The 17240-nt window shown below is 42.3% G+C and overlaps 1 protein-coding gene across 1 annotated transcript in view; it reads right to left on the reverse strand.

Moving 5' to 3' along the window:
- Positions 1-17240, reverse strand: part of LOC138144711 (uncharacterized) — a 49556-nt gene that overhangs the window by 16226 nt on the left and 16090 nt on the right. Inside the window, exon 11 of the mRNA XM_069066107.1 lies at positions 17164-17234. Coding sequence (XP_068922208.1) covers positions 17164-17234 — 71 coding nt within the window. The remainder of the gene's footprint in view (positions 1-17163; positions 17235-17240) is intronic.

Below are 17240 nucleotides of genomic sequence, written 5' to 3' on the forward strand. Positions count from 1 at the left end.
AAAGTGGTGGCTCCAAGGCAAGACAACTACCAAAAGACTTAATGTCAACAGATTAGAACGTTTCTCAGTGTGAACTGTTTGTTGTTAATTTGGAGAGAAAGCTGAGCGAAAACGTAGTTGGCAACAAGTGGAACAGAGGAGTGGCAACTTTTGGAGATTTATTGTACAGCACCATATTTACTCATCTGGGTCAGAACACTTGCAGATACCAAGACTGACTTGATGAAAATGGTGGGGGCAATTCAGAAGTTGCTAAATAAAAAAATGAGAACTCTACAGGATTTACCATTAGGATAGTTCATCCATCTCTAAGAAGGCAGCATTTAACTCCATCAAAAATAAAGTGCAAGCAAAGCTTAGGGATTCTTGGCTCATTATGAAGGTAAATGAAATTCAGTTTTATATCTATAATAACAATCTAAAGTGCTTTTATGATTACCTGAAGGCTATTTATTAGCCAAAGACCTCACCTACTTAGCTCTGATGGAGCCACATTGATTAGTGATAAGGACATGATCCCCAAGAGATGGGTTGAACATTTCCATAGTGCTCTCAATATACTATAATCAATCAATGATGAAGCCATTGACCATTTACTTCAACTTGAAGTTAATTCCTTTCTAGTTGAAATTCCAACTTAAGAAGAGGTTTTTTTTTAAGCAATTGGGGTTAAGTAACTTGCTCAAGGTTACATGGCCAGTTATTAGAAGAGATTTTTTTATGATTTAATGTTTTATTCCCCCCAATTACATGTAAAAGCAATTTTTAATATTCTTTAAAAAATGTTGAGTTCCAAATTCTCTTCCTCTCTCTCCTCCCTCTCCCATTGAGAAGGCAAGCAATCTGATATAGTTTATATATGTGTAGTCATGCAAAACACATTTCAACATTAGTCATGTTGTGAAAGAAAACACAGACAAAAAACTCCAAGAAAAATAAAGAGTAAGTATGCTTAGCTCTGCATTCAGACTCCATCAGTTCTTTTTCTGGGGACAGATAACATTTTTCACCATAAGTCTTTTGGAATTGTCTTGGATCATTGTTTTGCTGAGAACAGCTAAGTAATTTACAGTTGGTCATCATACGATATTGCTGTGACTGTGTACAACGTTGTCTTGTTCTTCTCATTTCCCTTGCATTAATTCATGTAAGTCTTTCCAGGTTTTTATGAGAGTATCCTGCTTGTCATTTCTCATAACACAATAGTATTCCATTACAATCATATAGAAAAACTTGTTCAGTCATTCCCCATTTGATGAACATCCCCTCAATTTCCAATTTTTTTTTTTGCCATCATTAAAGGAGTTAGATATACTTTGTACATTTGGTTCTTTTCCTTTTCAAAAAAATCTCTTTGGGATGCAGCCCTAATAGTGATATTGCTTAGTCAAAGGTAGGCATGGTTTTGTAGCCCTTTTGGGCATAGTTCCAAATTGCTCTACAAACTGGTTGAATCAGTATACAACTTTACCAACAGTGTATTAGTGTCTTATTTTTCCCACATCCACTCCAACATTTGTCATTTTCCCTTTCTGTCATGTTAACCAGTTTGATAGAGGTGGGGTAGCAGTTAAGAGTTATTTTAATTTTGCTTTGCTTTAATCAATAGTGATTTAGAGCAATTTTGGTATGATTAGAGATAACTTTGATTGCTTTGTCTGAAAAATACCTGTTCATATTCTTTGACAACTTATCAGTTGGAGAATATTTATATTTATTTATAAATTTATATTTATACATTTTTATTTTTATATTTATAAATTTGACTTAGTTGTCTATATATTAAAGAAATAAGGATTTATCAGAGAAACTTGCTGAAAGATTTTTTTTCAGTTAGGATTACTTTGTATTTCCTTCCATCCTCTTTCCCCCTGTTTATTTCTCTCTTTGCTTCTGTCTTTTGCCTACCCCCCAATCCACCTTCTCTTGTATCACCACTTCCTTGCCTTGAAGAAGAGGTTTTAAATGTCATTAGACTTCTCTCATGTGACAAAGTGCCTAGTGGTGATTCTATTCCAGCTGAGGAATAGTAGAGAGTCCACTGCTCATACAAAAGCTGGCTGGAATCTTCGGAGTTAAATGGTAAGAGGAGGTTATCCCCCAGAAGCTTGTTCATTGTCCATCTCTATAAAGCAGAAGGAAATGGATTATCCTTTGACAATCACAGGAGTGGTCTCTTTCTTAATCATTGCTGGCAAGATTCTTGCCAGAGTCCTCCTTAATAGGCTGATCCTTCATTTGGGAAATGGTCATCTTCCTGAGAACTGGTGTGGCTTCAGAAAGGACTGAGGAATCTGGTGTTTGCTACCCAACTATTCCAGAAGAAATTCCAGGAGCAGAACAGAAGTCTGTACACAACATTCATCAAGGTGGCCAAAGTCTTTGATACTGTGTTAGTAGTGAGGGCTTGTGGTAGATCATGGCAAAATTTGGTTGCTCAGTGGTGCATGTCAGTTTCATGATGGCATACTTGCATGGCTTCTGGATGATGGACGATGCTCTCACACTTTTCCAGCTACCAATGGAATGAAGGGGGGCTGTGTGCTTGCTCCTGGACTTTTTAACATGATGTTTTTAGCTATATTGTTAGGTGCCTTCATTGAGAATAAAATGGCATCAGGGTAAGCTACTGCACTGATGGTAAATTATTTAATTTGAAAAGGCTACAAGCAAAGAATAAAGTGGAGGGAGAGCTGGTGCATGATGTCTTTTTGTTCACAGAAGATTGTGCACTCAATTGTGCAGTTCTGAGGTTCAGATGAAAAAAGCATGAACTGATTCTCTGCTGCTGTAATTGTAATGAAGTTTGAAGATCCCTTTGTAGTGCTAAGCTAACAGGTACTTAGCACTTAGTTTCAAATTAAGCCTCTGTAAAGAAATAGAATAAATCCCTGTTGCTGACGTACCAGGAAGGGGCTTAACAGGGAGGAGCTAATACCATATATATAAGGAAAAGCCCCACTGGGAGAGTCAGAATTTCTTGGGGTAAGCATTGTGGAAGCAGAGCAGCTGCTGCTGGGGAGAGAGAGAGAGAGACAGAGAGAGAGAGAGAGAGAGAGAGAGAGAGAGAGAGAGAGAGAGAGAGAGACAGACAGACAGACAGACAGACAGAGACAGAGAGAGACACAGAGACAGAGAGAGACAGAGAGAGACACAGAGAAAGAGACAGAAAGAGTGTGAGAGACAGAGAGAGAGAGGGAGGGAGGGAGAGAGAGGGGGAGAGAGAGAGACAGACAGAGACAGAGAGAGACACAAAGAGAGAGACAGAGACAGAGAAACAGAGAGACAGAGACAGAGAGGGAGGGAGAGACAAAGAAAGACAGAAAGACAGAGAGAGACACACAGAGAGAGAGAATTTCTCTTAGCGAACATCTAGAGGCTGGTCTGGAGTACTGCTGGACTGAGGACTGAACTGAGAATTGAGAAGAACTGAGAAGAGAAATGAGAATTGAGAACTGAGACAGAATTTCTTGGAGCAAGCCATGTGGAGGCTGGATAAAGTAATTTTGATTTTGAGAACAGAACTTGTGATGGCAGAGCTTCTTCTGAGAGCCAGCCAAACTCCTGCTGAGGAACTACTGACTTCTTCTGGGAGCTGCTGAAGACTTCCGGAGCCAAAGAGCTGCCAAAGACTGAGGAAGCATGACTGTGGTGCTGGTACTTTGTACAAATGTTGTTGTGCCTTTGTTAATGTGTGTGAATGTTATTGTGGCTTTGCTAAGCTTTGTCTTCCTAGGAACAGAGACTGTGAAGGATTTGGGGTGGACTGGATGCTGTGAGCTTCAGTGTGGAGCAGGAACTGCACGGAGACCTGGACAAGGAACTGGGAGCTGTCTGCCTTTGAACTCAGGTGGCAGTTGGTTAGATTCAGGTGGGAGATGGGACCATAGAAGAGGAACCATGGAAACTGAAAGCCTGCCTTGAGTCAAGATGAAAAGACCTTTCTGTGGGTACTGAGTAGTGACTGATTAAATAAGTGCTGAGTGGTGACTTGATGAAATTGTAACTTACTTGTGACCTCAGGGTGGATGGCCTTTGAATTTTCCACTACCCCTTAAGAGGGTACTGAGTAGTGACTGATGAAGTTGTAACTTAATTGCATCCCCTGGGTGGAGGACTTTGACTTTCATACTTTGTGATTGAATTAAGGACTTTGTGATTAACTAAATGAATATACTTTGCTTAAAACTACGTGACCACTCTGGTGAAAACTACTTGGCCATTTTAGTGATAAGTTGTGAACATTGTGAATGAATGTATTTTGATTTCTGTGAATGATTTGCTGTAATTTACTGCTGAATAAATAGAGAGTTCGCTATACTATGTAATCAGAACCTTAAAAGCTGTTCACTTCAGTAGTCCTTTGGAAGGCTGCTTGTGCTTGACTTTACAGCTGTTTGTGCTAATTTTTTCCTGGCAACAACCAAGAAAACAAAGGTTCATCACCAACCAGCACTGCACCATCTTTACATGGAATCATCAGTTATAGCAAATGGAGAAATTTTGAATGGCGTGGATAAGTTCACTTACCTTGAAAGTTTACTTTCCAGGGGTGTACAGATAGATGATGAGGTTGATAAGGGTCTTTGTTAACCTCATAGGTTTATAAAGGTCTTCACAGAGCCTGTTAAACCTGGACAGTCTACCAGCTCCACTCCAGGAAATGGAATTGCTTCCATCTGAATTGTCTTAGGAAGATTCTGAAGAGCACTTGGCAGGATAAGATAACAGACAATGAGGTCCTTTCTCAAGCTGAACTGCAAAGCATTCAAATTGTGATGCAGAGAGTGTGACTCCAATGAACTGGACACATTGATCAAATGCCAAAAGTTCATTTGCCTAAAAGACTATTTTATGGAGAACTCACATTGACCAAGTGCTCTTGCATGGAGCAAGTGCTTGACATGGAAGTCAGAAGACATGATACAAGGACACTTCCAAGGTGTCTCTGAAGAACTTTGGAATCAATTGTGAGCCATGGGAGACACTGGCACAGGACTGCCCAGCATGGCACACCCTCCTCAAAGAAGGTGCTGTACTCTATGAAAAAAGAATTGTAGTAGCTTGAAGGACATGTGAGGTGTGCAAATTTAGAGACATCTCCACTCCAAATGTTCATATGGACTATTTGTGTCTGATCTGTGGCAGAGCCTTCTGAGCTTGTATTGGTCTGATCAGCCACAGGACACAGGACACAGGACACACTGAAAGCTGTCATTTTGGTCCTCTTTGAGCAGAGGGTACAACAATGAAACCCAAACTCTATGGCTTATAAAATGTATTTGCAAATAATAATACCTCATACTTCTATCATTTTAAAAGTTCATAAAGTTTTCACATGTTATCTCATTCAATTCTTACACTGACCTTGTCAGTGAGGTAGGTGATATTGCCCCCCCCCCATTTTACAGATGAGGAAACTGAGACATACAAAGATGAAGTGACTTTCCTGGGGTCCCACAGCTAGTAAGTGTCCAAGGCTGGATCCAGATCTTTCTGGCTCTGGCCTCAGCACTCTGTCCACCGCACAATACCACCTCTTTAAATAGTAAATTAAAATAGTCCAGTTCTGCAGGAATGTGAGCTAAGCTGGATATTATTATATGCTGCATGGTGCCCCTGGAACAGAGAATATTGGAGCTGGAAGGGACTTCAGAATATAGGACACAGGATGTTAGAGTTAAGGACAGACTTAGAATGTAGCATGTGGTTTTTTTTCTTTCAGATTCTTCCCAGTCTCTTTTCACCTTCTTTCCGCTCTGCTGGCCTCAGCAAGGAATGAAAGGCACTCCTCCCTCTTCTAAAAATTCATTTAAACTGACATTTTTACATCACTTATGCATGCCTCCCCTTCTTCTTCCCCTTCCCAGAGTCATCTTCTATAATACAGAATTTAAAAAGGAAAAAAAAAACCCAATTTAACAAACCCAACCAACAAATACAAAAAAGTTTGATGTTGTATTCCGTGTTGCACACCCATAGTTCCTCCACTTCTATAAAGACCTGAGGAGGGAGGTGCCTTGATGGAGGTGGCACCAGGTAGGGCAGTGCATAGGATGCTGAACCTGGAATCAGGAAGACCTGAGTTCAAATTCATACTTCCACCTTTCTAGCTGTGTGACCCTGGACAAATCACGTAACCTCTCTTGGTCTCAGCTTCCTCATCTGTAAAATGGAGCTATTAACATCACCTCCCTCCCAGGATTATTGCGAATTTCAGATAAAAGAATATTTGTGAAGTGCTGAGCACAGCGCTCGGCACTTATAAAGTGCTTATTTCCCTCTCCCCACCATCATACTCATCATTTCTTCTGGAGCAGTTATTCCATTATATTCACGTGCCATGACTTATAGAGCCGTCCCCAATTTGATAAGCATCATGTTTGTTTTCGAAGAAGATTTTGGTGTATATGGTGTCTTTCTGTCATTGACATCTTAGGGTCTCTGCCTAGTACTGGATGGACCTCTGCTTCTAAAGGTGGCAGTATTTACTCCCTTTTCACGACCCCAGATTGCTTTCCTCAAGGGTAGATCCTTCTTTGGTTAGTCCAACTGATGTAGGGCTAGAGGAAGGAGTGAGGGCAAGAGTAACCTTGGGCCCTTGGAAAGACTAATAAAGGCAGAGAAGCAATAGAAAAGACTTCTGGAGGACATCATTGGGTCTGACTAGTTTCTTTCCTGTTTGGGGCTCAAGGTCAATTAATACCCTAGAAAAAGTTTAGTGTCTGATGTGCAGATATCCTGGGACCTTCTCACCTGATGCAGATCAGAGGCACCTTTGCCTGAGTGGACAAAGTAGACGTGCCCTGTGATAAGTGATCTCTGCTTACTCCTGGATCAACTCAAGGGAGGAAGGCATGCACGGTCCGTACTGAGGAGTGGAATGGCTGCGTTTCATTCCAAAGACTTACTAAGTCAGCCTTTTTCCTGAGGTATCTGGCTTGGTCCCAAGGGGGTTCAGAGATCAGGGAAACTTGACTGGGTGCCATGATTGAGTTTGAGAATTCAGCACCTTGGCTGGGTTAGGCATTGTGCCCAAGGCTCTCAAACTCCTTTCCACTCTGCCCTCTGTGCTCCATTCTTCCCCACCTCACCCTAACCCAAGGTCTCATGGAATACTTTTCCTTGCAAAGAGTTTGGCTGTTTGTCCAGCTGCCTGTGTCCAGAGGCACCCAGGAAAGATCTCAGTCTTCAGGGAGCTCTGAATGTCTTGGGCTCTAAGATAAGTTTAAACCCCAGAGCCTGATGTTCAAGGTCCTCCCCACTTTATTCCCAACCTAACTAATGCCTAAATTCAAGGCTCTTCCTACTTCAGCTCTGACCTAACTACTGTCTTCCCATCCTATGTTTCCCCCAATAGGTTTCCTGTTTTCTTGGCTAAGTATTACCACTCACACCATTTATAGAATCATAGAATTGGAAGAGATCTCAGCAGCTATCTCGTCCGACTCATACCTGGAAGGAATCCATACTAGAATATTACTAGGCACTTGTCATGCTCTATGACTTCTGGAGAGGGGTTACACAGACATCCTGTTCCATTTTTTCCACAGTTTAAATCATTTTAAGTTTTTCCCGATATCCAGCCTAAATTTGCCTCCATGAAACTTCCATTGCTCCTGGTTCTGCCCTTCTTCTTCTCCACATAACAGCCCTTCACGTGATTGTTTATGTTCCCCTCCCCCAGTCTTTTCTGTAGGCTAAATATACCCATTCAAATGATCCTTATATAACATGGACTCAGAGTCCTTACCCAGCTGCCCTCTTCTGAATGCCTTCTGGTCATCTGGGGTTGGGACAGAGAGTGAAGGTGGGGAATTCATTGGTCTTTGGTTTCCCTGACCCATAAACAGAACACAACATGGACTATGATTATACAATGGGTCCTTTCCACACCTATTGCCCTGTGCCACATCATAACCTGAAGTTTTGAAGGTCTGTAAAGAACAGACACATTGACAAGTGTAGGAAGAGGCAGGCACTGATAGACCAGAGAGATATATGTGTGCCAGTCCCAGGTAGGTAAGGTTTAGAGTTGAAAGAGACATAGAGAAAAGTTAGTGTAACCTCCTCATTTTATAGAGGAGGAAACCCAGTCCAGAAAAGTTAACTTGTACCCACGATCCCATTCCCTTTTATACCTATCTATTGACTTCTTCCTCATTGCCTGCAAATGTGACCACGTCCTCACTATTCTTGAAAACAACAACAGTAACCACAAAAACTTCATTTGAATATACCATTGTCTCAAGTTGTTATTCCATATCTCTTCCCTTTTTTAGGCAAACTTCTAGAAAAAGCCATTTACATTTGAAATCTCTACTTTCTTTTCTCCCACTTCTCAACCCTTTATAATAATTCAACTGCAACTGGTCTACCCAAAGTCATCCATGATCTCTTAATTGTCAAACTCAATGACTTTTTCTCAGACTTTATCCATCTTGACTTCTCTGCAGCATCTGACAACGTTCTCCTGGATACTCTCTCCTCTCCGGGTTTTTGTGACACTCTTTTTTTTTCCTCACTTGTCTGAGCACCCTTTCTCAATCTCCATTGCTAGATATTATCTATGTTCTACTCCCTAGGAATGGGTGCCTGTGCCCTCTTTCCCCCCTACCTTCTCTTGGGGCTCTCATCAGTTTCCATTGGTTTAAATGTCATCTCTATGCACATAATTCCCAGATCTAAATATCTAGCCCTAACCTCTCTCCCAATCGCTTGTTCCACATCACCAATTGCCTTTTGGGCATCTTGTTTTGGATGTCCCATGGACATCTCAAATTCAACATATACAAAGCAGAACTCTCTTTATCTCCAAGCCCACCCCTTTTTCTGACTTCCAACTTTTGCCTGACCATATCTCTTGTTGTTCAGTCATTTTTTAGTCATATCTTACTCTTAGTGACACCTTTTGGGGTTTTCTTGGCAAAAGATACTGGAATGGTTTGCTATTTTCTCTTCCAGCTCATTTTACATGTGAGGAAACTGAAGCAAACAGGGTGAAGTGACTTGTCCAGGGTCACACAGCTGGGAATGTCTAACCATGCTCCAAAATCTCCAGTGGCTCCTTGCTGCCTCTGGAGTCAAATGTGCCCTTTCCAGTTTGACGTTTAAAGCCCCTCATAACCTGAATCCCACCTCATTTTCCAGCTTCTTCTCCATTACCTGGCTCTACATACACAAGGTGACTGCTCCAGCCCAGTCACACCATTCACTTTACTGTTCTCCACATGGAACTATCCATCGTACCTTTGTGCCTTTGCCAAGCCTCTATCTATCCTCCTTCTAGAATATTCTCAACTTTTCCCTCCTGGAATCCCGCACTTCCTTCCAAGTGCAGCTCAAGGCCCACCAGCTACTGTTCTCTCCTGTCATCCCTTTGCATTTATTTGTATTTATGTGTGTGTAAATGTGTGTGCTTGTACGTATGTGTGTGCATGCATATGTGTGTGTGTGTATGTGTGTGTGTGTGTACAGTGTAATCTCCTGGAGGGCAGGCACTCTCTTTGTATATTTGGTGTCTAGCACATAGGAAGTAATGAAAGAATCTTATGGAATAAATGATATGACTTATCCAAGGTTACACAGGAGTAGAATGAGGGTTTGAGTCCTATTCTTCTGACTCGGAATCCAGTGGGATTTCAATTACACTGTGTTTCAGGCTCTTCCCTTCTCAGCTCTTCTAGGCTGCAAGGATCTTCTATTTTCTTTTCTTTTTGGCCTCCACAGGCAGTGCCTACATCTGGGTTGGTCCACAGCAGGCACTCCATGAACCCTGGCCAGAAGTTGGAGGGACGATCTCTTTGCTACATAGGTAACTTGCCCCCCAGGGATTCACTGGCTTGTTCTGAGGGTGTGACTCATTTCCCACAGCCTTCCTGGCTGTGACCGACCAGCTTTGGAGAGAGTTCAGAAGAAGCAGGGGGAGATCTTGTGGGCCCTGAGCAGCCGGAGCCTGGGCCTGCTTCTCATTATCACCCGAACAGCTTGGCATGGAGAGCTTTCTACAACCAAGCTGCTCTCACCCAGGGATGGCTGCCTGAGCTGTTAGCACGTGCTGAGGGGATGAGCAGATACTTTTCTTGAAAGAGGAGAAGCAATGGGTCTGGGCTTCCTGGCAGGTAGAAGCAGCAATGCCCATGTTGTCAGGGGGCTCCAGAGAGGCTCTCTGGTGCTCACAAAAGCCCCTCTCTAAGTTTGCTGATGTCTGAAAGACCTTTACTACAGTATTTGGTAATAGTAATATAATAATGGTATCATGCAATGACATTGCCAATTATATGATAATAATAATAAGGTTTTAAAGTACTACCTATACACGTGTATATCTGCATACATGTACATACACATGTACACATGCATATATGTAGATATGCATATGGATATATACATATATTTTCCCTGCCTCTTTTGCCCACCTTCTTGTGAGGGGGTGCTGTGCTCTATGAGCAAAGCAGAACTGAAGTAAGTAGCTCAGGGGAAATGCATGATGCACAAATTGAAAGAATTCATCCCAAATGTTCACACGAACTATTTGTGCCCACCCTGTAACAGAGCATTCCGATCTCATATTGGTCTCATCAGCCACAGTCGGATACGCTGAAAGCGGACTCTAACATAGCAATGTCATTTTGCCCTCTTTGGGACTGATGGGCAATGACCAGCCAGTGACGGAGGTGCTATGATTGTTCTCATTTTATGGACGAGGAAACTGAGACGCAAGAGAGGTTAAATGCTGCGCCCTCGGCAACACATCTAGCAGCTTTCAGAAGCAGCATTAGAACTTTGGTCTTCCTGACGCTGTATTTGCTACACACGAGTCCGGGAAGCATCAAGAGCTACGGGAGCCCCCTACCTGCAGAGGCTGGAGCCCAGGGATTGAACCAGTTCCAAACCCCAGGAATGGTAGGAGACAGGAAGGAGTGAGTGAGCCAGCCTGCAGGCTCAGCCAAGGTCTTTTTTTTCAAGTTAGATTATAACGGGAGTGATAAGTTACTGTTACAGGTTCTTGGTATTTTTCAATGTGATCTTGGGAGTCTTTTGTGTTGCAAGCATTTCTTTTGTAGGGGGAAATAAATAGCTGTCCTTTACACCTAATATTTCCTCCTTCCCCTTTGCTAAAAGCCTAAGGGAGAGTTGGCAGAGTCTCAAACCACATGCTTAATGAGAAGGAAAGAGAGAGAGAGATCGGAAGTTTCGATTTTTAAAAGCCCGTTGAGTGGGTAGGTCTTTCTGGCTCAGTGACCAGCCCTCTCAGGCACAATCCCTCTTACCTTCCCCCTCCCTCATCAAAGGGAACCAAGGGACCAACTGAAGCCAGGGCGTGGGACTATCTCACCTTTACAAATACAAAATGGGGGAGGGGTATTTAGTCAGTAGTTTGTCTGACAAAGGTCTGGCTATCTTGGGGGATTGCCAGCTCAATCTGAGTGGGACTGGGTGGGGGTGCTGTGGCCAAGAAAGTTCATGAGATCCCTTAGAAGGGCAGAGCTTCAAGGAACGGGGACCTGCCACTGTCCTCCCCTAGTCAGACCTCATCTGAAGTGCTCTGTTTCTTTAATTGCACACTGGGTGTTAGATGTGATTAGTAAAAAATACCAAAGGTGATAAGATTAATGATTTTTATTCGGGATAATTTGGACAATTTGTCTGGATTGATGTCATCTGACTGGTAATAAGTTTTGCTTCATGTTTTAAATACACAGTGTATGTTATTATTGCATTTCTAAATTCTTTTATATTGTGAAATTTGGGAAATCATTGCATCAGAAATGCTGTTAGACAAACAACAAAAACAATCTGGATGCTGCTAGATTATAAATTGAAATTTCAAAAGAATGTGATAAAATAGATATTTGAAAACTGTTCATTATTTAATGGAGTATGTTTTGTTTTAAAATTAATAATAATATCCCCAATTGATAAATGGTCAAAGAACATAAACAGGCAGTTTTCAGAGGAAGAAATTAAAGCTATCTCTAAGCACATGAAAAAATGCTCTAAATCATGACTGATTAGAGAAATGCAAAACAAAACAACTCTGAGGTACCACATCTCACCGATCAGGTTGACTAACATGACAAAACAGGAAAAAAAATGATAAATGCTGGAGAAGATGTGGGAAAATTGGAACATTAAGGCATTGTTGGTGGAGTTGTGAACGCATCCAACCATTCTGGAGAGCAATTTGGAACTATGCTGAAAGGGCTATGAAAATGTGTGTGCCCTTTGCCTCAGCTATATCACTTCTAGGGCTGTAACCCAAAGAGATCATATAAGTGGAAAAGGACCCCTATGTACAAAAATGTTTACAGCAGCTCTTTTTGTGGTGGCGAAGAATTGGAAATCAAGGGCATGCCCATCAAGTGGGGAATGGCTGAACAAGCTGTGATATATGAATATAGTGGAATACTTGTGCTTTAAGAAATGAGGAGCAGACTGACTTCCTAAAAACCTGGAGAGATTTATATAAACTGATGCTGAGTGAGGAGAGCAGAACCAGGAGAACCTTGTACACAATTACAGACACATTTGTATCTGTGATGACTAACTTAGACTGGGCTCCTCTCAGCAATGCAAGGCTATAAGCCAACTCCAAAAGACTCATGATGAAAAGGGGCTATCCAGATCATCCAGAGAAAGAGCTACAGAGTCTGAATACAGATTGAAGCAAACTACTTGCTCTCTGTCTCTCTCTCTTTTGTTTTGTTCCTTCTTTCTTGTTGTTCACTCAATTAGTTATAATTCTTCTTTGCAACTTGACTAATGTTTAATGTGAAGGTATATGTAGAACCCATATTGGAAGGCATGCCGCCATGGTGGAGGAGAGGAGAGGGAGGGGGAGAAAATTTGGAACTCAAGAGAACTGAATGTTGTAAACTAAAAGTAAATAAATAAACGAATTCAAAATTAAAAAAATAAAATTAATAATAATGTTTACTGTAATAGAGAGTGAGCTTTCATTTGAAAATTTTTGGCTGTCATAAAAATTATGAAAATGTGTAGGGTGGGAGCAGCTAGGTGACCCAATGGACAGAACACTGGTCCTGGAGTTAAAAGGACCTGGATTCAAAACTGGACTCACACATTTACTAACTGTGTGACCCTGAGCAGTCACTTAACCCTAATTGCCCCCCCCACCCCAAATCCCCAAACAAACAGAAAAGAAAATGTATAGGGTGTTTTAAATGCATTGCTCAGTGCATTAATATCAGTTAGATATCAGGTATTTGCTGTATGTCTGAAACCCTAGAATGCAGTTAATTTATCTCTCTATAAGTAAAGAATAAATAAATGAAATGCGACTGTTAGAAAAGCATGATAAAATTAATAACATTCAAGCCCTAAGCTGTGACTAGTGAAATTTTACTATTTGAGGTAAAAACTTTTGGAACTGTAATTTACAATTATTTTTTGTTTTGATCACAGGGATGGTCATCTGAAATATCATGAAGTCAATAGTAGAAAATGGCACATATTGCAGTCTGAGAGCTGCTACCAATGGGAGTCTATGCCTGGGAAAAGTTGAGGGGACGACCATGGCAGGGTGTGAGGCCTTTTAACTCAGTTTCCCCATTGTTCTATTTCCTTTCTGAACAGAAAATTCCCCCACCTGGTTCTTTCTGAGCCTTGCTTTTGATACTGTGTGGCTACATGAGTGGATGTTGGATGTGACTCATGCCTGGAAGCAAACAGAGCTGAGGGAGTTTTCCCCTGTTGCATGGTATGTATGTCAGTTCTGGGTGTGCTCTTGAAGGGATGAGTATTGACATTTCTAGAACCATGTCCCTTCTTTTCATGGCAAATTTCTATAAACCTGGCTGGTGAAACAGCAGTTTTACAAGTACAATACTAAATCTATTAATTAGTAGATTGATACTGGATCACCTCTGATTTGCTGTAATTGAATGCAAGTATGAAAAATCTTACAATTTTCATCTATATTTGTAGTCAGAATATAATATAGGAGTGATATTCTCCAAAAGGGGAAATCAGATAAAGTAATAAGACAAAGACATAATGTAAAAGTTTTCTAATTAAATGGAATAGTAAAATTTGAGATGCCTACATGGGATGTGGGGGACTCACAATGGGCTGATTAGATGGACATTGGGAGGGGGTTACTAGGTTACAAGGAAGCTTGATATTAATTAATATTGAGGGTCATCAGTGCATTACTTTGCCATTTTCTTTCATGGTGTTTATATTTATGTTGAAATTTTCTTGGTTACCCTGGTGATATAGGAATCTCCCTTCTCAAAATTAGCCCATTGTGATCTCTTGAAATAGTCTGATCTGTGACTGCTGGACATATAATTCTGATTATGATGTGAAAAACCTTATGGGTTTGACTTATAGATAAGTGGGCTGCCCACTCCCATGAATCAAAAGGAGGAAATTGAGGGAACTGAGGGGATTGGAGCAGCAAGTGGTTATTGTGGAAATTGAATGAACCACATTGACTCCATCTTCTGACTCAATTCTGGACCTAGCTCAGTTCCTTTTCTATTCAATTACGGACCTAGTCCAATTTCTGTCTTGTGAGAAAACTTTATTCAATTATGGGAATCATGAGAAAATACTTGCATTGTTTGAACTGAGCCCAGCATGACTGGGAAGTTGGACCACCTCTACCTGGCTTAGAGATCCTTAACCAAGGATTTAGGTTATGTTGACCCAAACCCAGTCATATCCAGAGAATAATGCAAAAAGTTTTCTCATAATTATACATCTCAAGAAACCCATATATCTTATCCGAAAACTGGCCCTATATTGATGAATCACTTATTGCTTCTATGTTTTTTAGTGTTTACAGACACTATTTTTTCTGCTTTCAGGGAATTGTACCTGTTCACACCTTCCCAACTGGGAAAGTTCCTAATCTTCCCTCTAATTAGAAATCAGATTACCTACTGTTGTATCCTGATTGCTTTCTTTGAATCAGTTGGTCTTATTTTATTATTTTTGATGTATAAAAGTCGGCCTTTCCCTACATTTGAGGTACATCCCTAAAATGAGGAAGGGGCCTGGGCCCAATTTGTTATGCATTGATTAATAAATCGATATGCTCCGGAGCTCGAACTTTTATTTCCTCAGTTATGTTCTCTTTGACCTCCTACAATAGCCCAGTCTGAGGACATGGAGCATCTGGAGGAGTGCAGACTGGGGAAGGACTTTGACTCCATGTCACTTGGGGGTTGGCTAAATAAGCTGGGAATCTTTAGCCTGGAGAAGAGAAGACAAGGGGAGTTGCAGGAGACTTTGGTTTGAACATCCAAAGGGCTTTCATATGGAGGACTTACTCTGTTTGGCTGCAAAGGACAGAACCAGCCGCATTGCATGGAAGTTTTGAAAGAGTCCATTGAGACCTGGAGTCAGGAACAACTCTCTGACAATGAGAGATGTCCTGAAGTGGACCAGGCTGCCTTGAGAGGCTGTGGACACCCCCTCCTTGGCAGTCTTCAGGCAGAGGTTGGATGATTCCATGTTGGCTATATGAGAGTGTGATTTCTTCCAGAGAGAAGCTGGAATAGATGTCCCCAACGTCTCTTCCTATGCTCAAATCCTGGGCTTCCCTTAGCATACAGTCCCTGACACCGTGTGCTCGATTGCCTCTGCATGCTTACAGTCTGAATGACCTTGAGGAAATCATTTAACTTCCCTGGCTCTCAGTTTCCTCATCTGCAAAATGAGGAGGTTGACTGAGGAGGCTGTTGAGGCCCCGTCCAGCTCTAGATCTAGGACCCCCTGATTCTGGCTTTGACATTCTTTGATTCTCATTCTTTTGCAATGATATGATTCATCTGGAATTTGTTGGGATTTTTATTGGAGAAGAACACTCAAAATTTTGTTCATGTCTGCTCAGGCTTCTGGGCTTCTGTTGGTCATGGAACATACTTGTCTCTTCATGGACACAGCTTTAAAAATATGGAGTCACTGGTCCCCAGGGGGACTGGTCTTTGCAAGAGAATCTCCCATTCCCTGCATGCACATGAGGAATCCCTCATCCTTTGGGCACCTTCTTTGATGGAGAGTGAACCAGGGAGTTTCCTGCTTGCTTGGGGGCTATTCTAGCTCTCTCTCTCTCTCCTCACCCCCTCCTCTCTCTGTGTCTTTCTCTCTGTCTCTCTCTCTCTCACACATACAGACACACACACACACACACACACTACATTCAGCATATTCATATAGGTATGGTCAGTCCTCAGCCACAGGCCCTGTTACTATTAATCCTTTAATGTTCTTGGGGAGCTAGGCAAGACTCCTAGGGGCAGGGCTGGTAAGGCCTTGGTGCTGCTGCCAAGGTCTGGTGTGGGAGGGCATGCCAGTGCTGGGGCAGTGGGGAACAGAAGCAGAGGCCAGAGAGAGTTGATGTCTGAGCAAGGCTCCAGAAAGACCAAGCAGCCAAAGGCTCAGGGAAGAATACTGGAGGACCAAGGGAAGGGGAGGATTGGCTACTTTGGCAGCCTGGGAGGAGGGAGCTCGCAGTTCGGATTTGGAGACAGAGGGCTTGAATTTGAATCTCCGTTTAGTTAGTGGTGCTCACTTGGTCACCTCCTTTTCCTCGTCCATAAAGTGGGGGTGGGGGCATCACAGAGGGACATAGATTTCGAGCTAGAGGAGCCGGTAAAGTTTCATGTATTCCTACCTCTTCTTTTGACAGATGAGGAAACTGAGGTCTAGTTTGTCCAAAGTCACGTAGCATGGCAAATGCAAGATTCAAAGTGGGGTCCTTGGCCTCCACGCTCACTCCCTTAGTTGGCTGCCCCTGTCTCTGTCTAAGGGGCCCTACCAGCTCTTAATCCTCCCATCCTATGAATGGAGCCAATAGGAAGAGGCCTGTATGTGTGTGTGTTGGAGAGACGGAGAATCAGAGTCAGGGACAGGGAAAGCTCTGCATGGGGGAGATAATTCCTGTCTCCCTTTGTCCATCCTTTTTGGAGGGTCTCAGGCACTTGGAGGCCCAGGATGACTCTGTCCAAAGGGCTTAGGGTGGGGTTGGGGTGGAACAGGGGCTCTGGGTGGCAAAGGTCAGTCCAAGCCAATGCTGGGTGGGAGATAAGCCAGGATCATGGCTTCATTCTAGGGGTTGAGTATAGTCCTCTGTGAGGACAGGGGAAAGGGGGCATCCCATCAGCTGACTCTGGCCATCGTCCTCTCAGCTGGTCCCTTTTTCAAGTTCACAGGATTGCAGAGGGATATTCTGAACCTCTGTCTCTTCCTCTGACTTTTTCCTGAGA

Source organism: Petaurus breviceps, unplaced genomic scaffold (assembly GCF_028583685.1).
Source record: "Petaurus breviceps papuanus isolate PSGF00001 unplaced genomic scaffold, PetGlider_PUasm1.0 90721, whole genome shotgun sequence".
Classification (NCBI taxonomy): Eukaryota; Metazoa; Chordata; class Mammalia; order Diprotodontia; family Petauridae; genus Petaurus; species Petaurus breviceps.